Source organism: Podarcis filfolensis (genome assembly GCF_964270895.1).
Source record: "Podarcis filfolensis genome assembly, chromosome: 5".
NCBI classification, from domain to species: domain Eukaryota; kingdom Metazoa; phylum Chordata; class Lepidosauria; order Squamata; family Lacertidae; genus Podarcis; species Podarcis filfolensis.
In genome coordinates this window covers 7,012,628-7,021,880 of record NC_139608.1, presented here as the reverse complement: position 1 = coordinate 7,021,880, position 9,253 = coordinate 7,012,628, and the positions used below count along the sequence as shown (strand labels likewise).

General features: G+C 50.3%; 1 protein-coding gene across 1 annotated transcript; it reads left to right on the top strand.

Annotated features, from left to right (window-relative positions):
* LOC310762242 (mitochondrial ubiquitin ligase activator of nfkb 1-A-like) lies at positions 1 to 7,733 on the top strand. Its single transcript, XM_083612961.1, has 5 exons — positions 1 to 127; positions 1,740 to 1,875; positions 3,403 to 3,490; positions 4,321 to 4,441; positions 5,618 to 7,733. The coding sequence occupies exons 2-5, from the start codon at positions 1,759 to 1,761 to the stop codon at positions 6,342 to 6,344; spliced, it is 1,053 nt and encodes a 350-aa protein (XP_083469087.1). The 5' UTR covers positions 1 to 127; positions 1,740 to 1,758; the 3' UTR covers positions 6,345 to 7,733.
* The last annotated feature ends 1,520 nt before the right edge of the window (positions 7,734 to 9,253 follow it).

Below are 9,253 nucleotides of genomic sequence, written 5' to 3'. Positions count from 1 at the left end.
GCGGCGAGGGGCGGAGCAGCGTGGGTGTAACGCACTGGGCAGCTCGGCCGGGGATCTGATGCGCGTTGCTTGGTTCCGCTGGGAAAGAGGTCCGCGGAGATGGAGGTGACCGCTCTCGCGCCAGGAGGTAGGTGGGCCCGAGACCCGCCGGGTACCTGCACCTGCATGTCGGCGTCGCCTTTGTACCCCACCTTTCTCGTTTCCCATTCACCCCCCCCTCCGCAACCCTGCGAGGTGGGTTAGTTAGGCGGACAGGCTGTCAGGTCGCCCGGCGAGCTTCGTGGCTTGAGTTGGGGCGGGATTTGAACCCAGATCCTGGACGCGGAGTTGGGTGGAGGGGACGGGCGTGGGTGCCTCGGAGCACGTGTTTTTCGGGTGGGGGGCAGGGCTGGGCATGGAGGGACTTCCTTTTCCCTGGGTGGGCAAGCATTGTGGCGTCCTCCTCTGCTGCCAGGACCTACCAGCCCTCTGCTCCCTCCTCTGGAGCAAGTAGTTTCCTGGTGCAGCAGTTAGATTTCTCAATTCCACACGTCAAGGCCAGCCCTGCTGGGTAAACCCTTTGAAGTCAGCAGCCAGCTTATTTATTTTACAATTATATCCCACCTCCCCCCCCCCCGGTGGGGTCAAGGTGGCGTACTTGGTACCTTCTGGTTCGTCCTCACAACAGCCCTGTGAGGTAGGCTAGGTTGAGAGACAATGACTAGCCCAGGGAACTTGGTGGCTGAGTGGGGAATTTGAACTCAAGTCTCTCCCAGGGTAACTCCACATTCTAACCATTGTGTAGATTCATTCATTTCTGCTCCGAGTTGAACTTTGTAGAATGCAATCCAAGGTGTCTTATGTGGCAGGTCACTGGTCTAAGGTGGTTTTGTGGAGTAAAAGTGGAGGTGTTGAAGCAGTAGTGCTGAACTTCTCATTCCTGTCCACTTCCCAGAAATCCTGCTTTCATCCTGGAGAGACTGCTCTTTGGGTGTTCTTGATATCAGCAGGACAACTGAAGGGAACTCTGAACGGAGCATAGGACACCAAGCAAAGCTCTGCAGAAAAATCAGTCTGGCACTGCCTTCTTCCTTGTTCAGACTTGATAAAGCGGTATCTCGGCCTAGGTGATCCTCCCTTGTCATGTGACCAGCTTTCTGCATAAAGCGGAGGGCGGCATGTCAGCAAGAGTTTTGCAGTGCATTTATTTATTTATTTATTTATTTGTGCTTGTAAACTGCTTAAAAAATCTCCAAGCAGTGTGTACAACATAAAAGTGATAGGCAATATCATGAGAACAACAACACCAACAAAAATAGAAACCACTAAAAACAGCCGCAGTAAAGGAATCATCTAAAAACCAAAGTGGATGTTCTAGAGAATAAAAACAGCACCTGACCTTGTGGGTCCGATCTTCATGTATTACAGAGGGAAGGGCATTTCATAGTATAGTGGTGCCGTGAGTGGAATTTCCCCAGATAATCTAAGTGATTTTACAGATCTATAAAGGGCTAGGCAGACTTAGCATAGAGGGGGGAAGTCCCATGTTTGATCTTGGGTCTCTTCAAGTCAGTATAGACAGCACTGAGCTACGTGGACCAGTGGTCTGGTGACTTTAGAAGGCAGCTTCCTCTGGTGTTATTCAGACAGTGCTTGTTCTCCGTGTTTCTGGACACTTCCATGTCAAAGAATCACTCTAGGTGGGAGAGGCGTTTCCTTGTTCCTGTGTAACTCGGTATCTGATTTCGCTTCTCTTCCAGCTATCAGGAAGAAGCTCTGATGGATACTTTGCCTTTGACACCAGGAGAGCTGGTGTGTTTAGGATCCAGCCTGGCCTTCTCTGGTCTCTTTTATTACCTACACAGGAAGAAAGCCAAGGTGGTGACCAAGATCCAGGTATGCTGTTGCACATCCTGCTTCTCCCTTGCTCTTGGGAGAACAGATCAGAGTGATATTTAGCGTCTATACAGCTTGTCTCAAGTATTCAAAGCATTTCCTATGTTGCTTCAATCATCTTTACGATAGTACTATATGATAGTCTGGTATTTATCCACATATTGTAGCTGGAGCTCGAGGGAGTGTAGTGCTAGAACCCAGGGTGGTTAGAAGAGTTACCCAATGGTTGTCACTTCAGGGCAGACACAAGATAGCATCCCTTTGCACAGCATAGAAGTGTGGAGTTGGAACGGACCATGAGGATCATCTAGTCTTCATATATAGGAATCTTTTGCCTAACATGGGGCTCAAACCGACAGCTATGAGCGAAATTCACTACCCTGAGATTTTGGGATGGGTATGAGCTTTGATGGCTTTGGGAAGGGTTCGGTCAAATTCACAGGGGGGTAGAATTCTGCCAAGCAACTTGCAGGGTGTGGCTGGAAACTGGATAAATGCCCCTTTTTATATCATCATCATTTTATTATTTATATGCCAGCCATCTGACTGAGTTGCTCCAGCCACTCTGGGCGGCTTCCAGCAAAATATAGAAGTGTAATAAAACATCAGACATTTAAAACTTCCCTATACGGGGCTACCTTGAGATGTTTTCTAAAAGTCAGATAGTTGTTTATTTCCTCGACATCTGATGGGAGGGCGCCACTGCCAAGAAGGCCCCCTGCCTGGTTCCCTGTAACTTCGCTTTTCGCAGTGAGGGAACCACCAGAAGGCCCCCTGAGCGGGACCTCAGTGTCTGGGCTGAACGATGGAGCTGTTGTGCCAACTCCCAGGCTGGTGTGACAAAGAGGACTGGTGCAGGCACATTGCCACTAGGTGACAGCATCTGAGTTCACACAGGACAGTAGGGACCCTTTACTGGCATCATCACATCCTATTCCAGGGGTTTCCGCTGGTTACAGGCAGCTTTTTGCACTTTCTGCTCGTCTGCCATTTAGTGGGGTGCACTGGGGCGGCAGGGCCCTTGGTGACAAGGCTTCCTGCCATGCCAGGTGGGTGGAGGGGCACCCCCATGGCAATCCATCCCACTCTAACATGGAGGATGGTGGGGGCTTGGATTCTTTCTGGGCCTTTTAACATTTATAACATTGCCAGTTTCAGCCTCCGTATAATTTGATGGTGTTTAGCTTTAGCTTGCATTTGGGTTTTTAGCTTTGATATTATTGCATTGGTGCAGATACTGTTTCCTCCCTTGCCGATTAGCTGTGTTATTTTGAAATGTTTGCAATCTGCTGGTGTCTTGCTATATTTTAACGTTTGTTCTGTATTGGATCGTCTCTCGCCTAGAGGCTCGTTGCACAAGAAAACTGATGAACATAAGAAATACAGTTCTTATGACATAGAGAATTGACTAGAACGGTTGAATCGGAAGCTCAGGAAAGAACTTAGATTTGAACTCGGGACTTAACGTTTTTTTCTTATACTGCCTCTTCCATTTAAACCCTTACCCGTTTTTCTTCTTCCATGCAGGAAGCGCCAAAGCTTCAAGTCAACGACAGTCTTCCCAGCATCCTCTCTGCCACAGGAAGCAGCTGCCTAGGCTATGTTGCCATTGAAGGTAAGGGGCCCCTGAGGTTATTTTGCCTGGCTTTGGAAGCCATCAGGGCCACATCAGAGCACCTCAGCCCTTTTCTATTGCATTCAGAGTTCTTTGCACAAATTCTGCCAGGAGGAACAGCAAATCTCTGCTGTTGGGATTTATTGCAGGTTTGTAAATGGTCAGCTGTGGTGAGCAGGAATTGCCTCCAGAGACCAGGCAGAGAATTTTTTGTAAATGAGAGAGGAGAACTGAATGGCACGTCTCTGTTTGGAGTCCCAGGCTTATTATATGCATTGCCTGGAATCTTGATCCAGTTGGTAGAACATGAGACGCTTAATTTCAGGGTCATGGGTTCGAGCCCCGCATTGGGCAAAAGAGTCCTGCATTGCAAGGACCCTTGTGGTCCTTTCCAGTGCTATGATTCTCTGATTCTTTGATCTTCTCTCAGTCCCTATTTCATTTAAGTGGGTCAGAATGGGGTGGTTCTTAAACACCTGTAAATCACTTGGAGAGTGGGGCTGTACTTTAACAATGGAGGGATGCAATCTCCTTCTCTTGGGGTTAGTGAGCTGGATTACACATTCTCCCCTGCCCAATATGTTATTGCTTTGAGTCATGTCCAAAAATGATGTTGCAATAAAAGTAGAGCACCTGCTTTTCATGCGGAAGGTCTTTAGTTCAATCCCTGGCATCTCCAGTTCGGAATGGGAATTGTCTCCTCTCCGAAACCCTGGAGAGGCACTGCTGGGCAGTGCTGGTGATACCAAACTGATAGCCAGACTCAGACTCTGCAATGAACACCTTCCCCTTCCTTTCCCGAACCCCCGTCTCCTTCTCTCCTTCTTTAGGAGTAGTCCAGCCCGTTGAGGCGGCTCTGACCAGCCCATACCATGAAGAACTGCAGGGGGTGATCGAGAGGCTGGTGCTAAAGGAGCACCGACTGATCTGGAATAGCTTGGCCCGCAGCTGGTAAGCAAGAGAGGAGCCTCGGAAGCAGCTGTTTTGAGGCAGCCCCATTGGCTGGCATGTGCTGTAGATCAGGCTGCCCAAGGAGAGCATTGGCGGTACATAGGAAGCTGCCTTACCCCGAGTCAGACCATTGATTCATCGGCTGCCTCCTCTAGCTGGCAGAGGCTCTCAGGGGTTTCAGGCAGAGAGGGCTTTTCCCAGCCCTGCCTAGATATGGTGCACGTTGAACCCTTTGACCTGATGCTTTGCTGCAGAGCTGTGGTCCTTCCTCAGGTGGGAGGTGCGCTGGCCTATCAAGGCAGGAGTAGATTCCTCAGTGCTTGGGAATGCCACACAAGCGATGTTGACAGGAGGATGGGACAACCAACCTGTCCATCATGTGACATCATGATGATATGTGATTGACAGATGGGCTGATCCACCCACCTGCCAAAGTTGGCCTTTAAAGCCTGAAAAGATTACCAAGCCCTTCTTCTGAGCATTTTTCTAGAAATTCTGCAAGACCCTATTTGGTTTTTGGCAGGGCTAGAGGTATATCTTTATCAGTGGAGGGGAGCAGAAAACCCTCCCAAGTCGGATGCCAGGTAGCACAGCTCAATGTCCTAAGAATCTCTGCTTTTAAAAAGAAAAGGGAAATCAAGCATATAGCCCTTTTGGCTGTGTAAACGTCCTCACAGTCAATTGAGCATCATTTGGTGGCCATATTTCTAGTGAGCAAGGCTTTATTTAGTGTCCTAATAAAGTGTCCTTTATTTAGTGTCCTTCCGCCTCCCCATAACTTGCAAAGAAAAAATGACTAAGGACGCAGATGCAAACATACTTTGTTTACATCACCAAGGCACCTTACAGATTTAAATTATTCTTGGTGCAGAATTTGTTCCCTTTCGGCAATGCAGAAATCACAAGGTTTTGGTGGCTGCAGCTCATGGGGAGTCTGGTTTTCATACGGATGCCCATTGCCTGTAGGTTGCAACCCTGCCTAATCCTCAGGGTGGAGCAGTCTAGAATGTGCCAGACGAGAAATGGTTAGATCAGTGCAGCCTTGCATCCCAGCAGAAGTGTTGCAGCATGAACGCCCCTGGTGCTGTTTGGGGGAGATTTCAGACCGCTCCAAAGGCCTCTTCCTCGACCACCCTGCCCCAGCCCCTCTCCTCAGAGCTCTCTACCTCGTTGCAGGACGGACAGCGAGCGGGTGGTACTGGAGCAAGTCCACACGGTGCCGTTCGTCCTGGCGTCCCCCAGCGGCAAGGCCTCGGGGCAGGTGTGCGTGGAGTCGCCCCTCCATGCCGTCGAGCTGCCCGTGGAGACGGTGTACGAGCGCTTCCAGCAGACCTCGCATGGCTTCAAGGACTTGCTCAGCCACTACCTGAGCGGGGAGAAGCCCAAGGGCTTCCTGGAGACAGAAGAGATGCTCCTGGTGGGGAGCAGCCTCACGGGCATTGGTGAGCTCACCCTGCACCGGGACGGCTCCCTCCACCTCCAGCCCCCGGCGGATGGCACCGGCTACTTCCTGCGCCTGGGGGACTGGGAAACCATCCTGGCTGACCTGCGCTCAGTCAGCAGCTTCTGGAAGTGGGCTTCACTGCTGTGCGGCTTGGCGGCTGTGGCTGTCATCCTCCGTGCCCTTTGCCGAGCTTACCACCGTCACAAGGTGCACCAGGAGCAGGAGGCACAGCGGCAGGAGTTTGAGAACCTCCGGCGCCACCAGAGTGCCGGCCTGGATCTGTCGGAAGAGCCGCCTGAGAACGCCTGCGTCATCTGCCTCACCAGCCTCCGCGAGTGCGTCCTGCTCCCTTGTGGGCACGTCTGCTGCTGCTTCCGCTGTTTCCAGGCCTTCCCCAACCGCACCTGCCCCATCTGCAGGAGCCCCATAGACCGGGTGGTCCCCCTCTATCAAGCCTGAGGGCACAGCTCTGGGTGATGTTGAAAGCGTCCCACTAGGTGCCCCCAGGAGAGCCTGCGAAGGTTAAGAGAACAGGCGTGCGATTGCATGGAAAGCAAGGGTGTCCTTTAGCCATGGAGGGGTGCAATCTCCACCTCTTGAGCTGGATGCACATTCTCCTCCACCGCCCAAAAATTATTGTTCCTAAAAGGTGTATCCAAAGATGATATTGCAATAGTTAGGTCATCATCTCAGCACTACTAGGCTGGGAAGGAGCTGCAATCTGTGTTGATCCATTGCACTTTCTGCCCAGAGGCATGGAAGGAGCCCCTGAGCTACTTGGACCTCTCCTGCCCATGTGCCAAGTTGCTGCAAGAGACAGGAGGAGGACCTTGCAGATTCGGCAGCGGGTGAGAATCTTCACCCCCAACTTCAACTTCTTGGAATCTGGGCCACGTTCCACTCTGAGGCTACCTCTGTGAGCCCAGCTGACCACCATCTCTCCCTGCTTTGACCTCCCCGGCCCCCAAGGAGAAAGGGTCACAGTGGGTTAAAGGCAACACATTTAAAAAAAAAAACTTGCTGGAAGAGCCACTTGTTCTCGTGCTGTACTGTAAGCCGGATTTAGATTTCGTAGTAGAGTTTTGTTTTTATGGAGCACCTCCCTCTGTTAGCAAGCAGGACACAGGAGCATTTACCTGCTTGGTGTAATGTCGCGGCCTCTCCAACGGGACTACTGCTGCAGCTGCAGGATCTGTGGGGATGACTGACCTGGCCTCACGTTTGGGCAGGAAGGTTTTCAGCATTGCACCAGCCAGGAGGAGCCTCATTTTAGCTACCTTAACCTAGAGAATCATCCCACAGGTAGCCAAGGTGGGAACGGGGCAAGCCGGGGTCTGCTAAAAGCAGGCCGGCAGCTTTAGGTGAAATGTGCCAACTGTACTCTAGCTCTAATCCCTTACGGTTGCAGTACTGCACCTGGGAGCTCAGGGCAATTCCTTTCCCCATTGAGTTGACCCAATCCCTGAGCAGCAGGCTGTTGCTCAGTCATGATCCGCCAGTGGTCCCCTTGCTCATCCTGGAATGACTTGGATCTGTTTCCCGTTTCATGCAGAAGCACTCTAGGCAGAGAGTCAGGCAAGTTCTGGGTGAGCATCCCAACATGTTGTTCAACTGGCTGATGTCTTGCTGGTGGGGACTTGCCTTCCTGGGCTGGCGTCTCCCACCCCCCGGATTATTGGCATCGAGCTCCTGGTGGATTAGCAACAGTCCTTCGGCTTGTCTTAGTCTTTCTTTACTGGCTGTTTGGACTGATGTGTTTGCTCTCCTCTGGGCATGAGCTGAGCGCTGGCAGAGTTTCACTGAGCAAATGTGGAATCAAGGCTTATTGATAAATTGATGAATCTTTCAGAGCCTGCCTTGTCTCTTTAATCTAAACACCGCTGGAATCGAAGCAAAGGGGGGAGGAAGGGCGGACAGGAGTATCTGAAGGGAGGGTCCTCATCTTTGGAAAGCAAGAATGAAGCAGCAGAACTTTGGGAGGTGGAGGGGCGTAGAGGAGGAAACAAGCTTGCTCCATTTTCCTTGAGATATTTGAACATGGCTATCAGATCTTCTGTCAGTCTCCTCTTTCCCAGGCTAAACATACGCAGCTCCCTCAACCGTTTCTCATAAGGCTTAGTTTGGGGATGCCAATTCAGCACTTTCTCGGATTCAATCGGGCCTCATTTAATCCTCACAACAACCCTGTGAGGTAGGCTAGGCAGAGAGGCAGTGACTGGCACCCAAGGCTGCCCAGTGGGTTTCAAGGTTGAGTGGGGATTTGAACCCTGGTCTCCCAGTCAAGCAAACTAACCACTACACCACTCCGGCTCTCCTTGGTAGTCCAGCAATTGCTGGAATGACCAAAATTCAGACACTCCTGGGTAGCTGCTGGCTGGTGGGTGGCTCCTTGTCTCCAAGCTTCTTAAGGACCAAAGGGCCTGGCCTTTCTCCTTACTTTTTGTGGGCCAAAGCACCTGGGGTCCCAGAGGACAGGTGGGGAGGCTGACTAGGGCAGGAGCCTCAGCAATGTATAGGCAACACAATGACCATGTACGTGCTCAATAAACAATCTTTTATAGAATAACTTCAAACCATAACAAGTCCAAAATGAAATCTTTAGTCTCAAAGTCTCTGAAAATCTTTAAAGGAAGCGAGGTATCAGACTTTGTCCGATGAAAGACAAGCTGTGAAGCTTTGTGTATTCAGCAAATATGATATCCAACACTGAAACAGTGATTCCGGATATAGACTACTGTTTTGTAGAATTCTTCGTCAGCGTGGTGGGAGGATATAGAATGAATGTATGAAAGTATCAAATGCTGTGGAACAGTGCTCATGTAATAATGTAGTCACTGCAGTGACTACATTATTACACGAGCACTGTTCCACAGCATTTGATATTTTCATTTACATACATTCATTCAAAATAAGATGGGTTTATGAAGCAATTCTATATCCTCCCACCACCCTGACGAAGAATTCTACGACTTTGAGACTAAAGACTAAATATTTCATTTTGGACTTGTTATGGTTTGAAGTTATTCTATAAAAGATTGTTTATTGCATACGTACATGCTCATTGTGTTGCCTATACATTGCTGAAGTTCTCTTTGCAACATAGGGCAGGAGCTTGGCAGGCTTCTGTATGAACTTTCCTTGTGCAATTGCTGAATCCAGGACTTCGTTCTAGTTGATTTGTAGCTCACTTTTGGCAAGGGAGGGGGCCAAGAAAAGAGAGAGGGATTTGAGGGTGAACTGAGGGGAAGCAAAGATCCATTTCAAGTAATCGTATGATTCAGCTTTTCTGTGGGTGTGAGCTCACTATGCCCCCAGCTGGCTTCGGGGGGGGGGATCCATCCAGCGCAGAGTTGACTCAGCGTCCCTGA

Coding starts and splice junctions, on each gene's coding strand:
- LOC310762242 (XM_083612961.1), top strand. CDS start 1,759: ATGGATACTTTGCCTTTGACACCAGGAGAGCTGGTGTGTTTAGGATCC. Junction 1,876..3,402: donor AGGTGGTGACCAAGATCCAG/GTATGCTGTTGC, acceptor TCTTCCATGCAG/GAAGCGCCAAAGCTTCAAGT. Junction 3,491..4,320: donor AGGCTATGTTGCCATTGAAG/GTAAGGGGCCCC, acceptor CTCCTTCTTTAG/GAGTAGTCCAGCCCGTTGAG.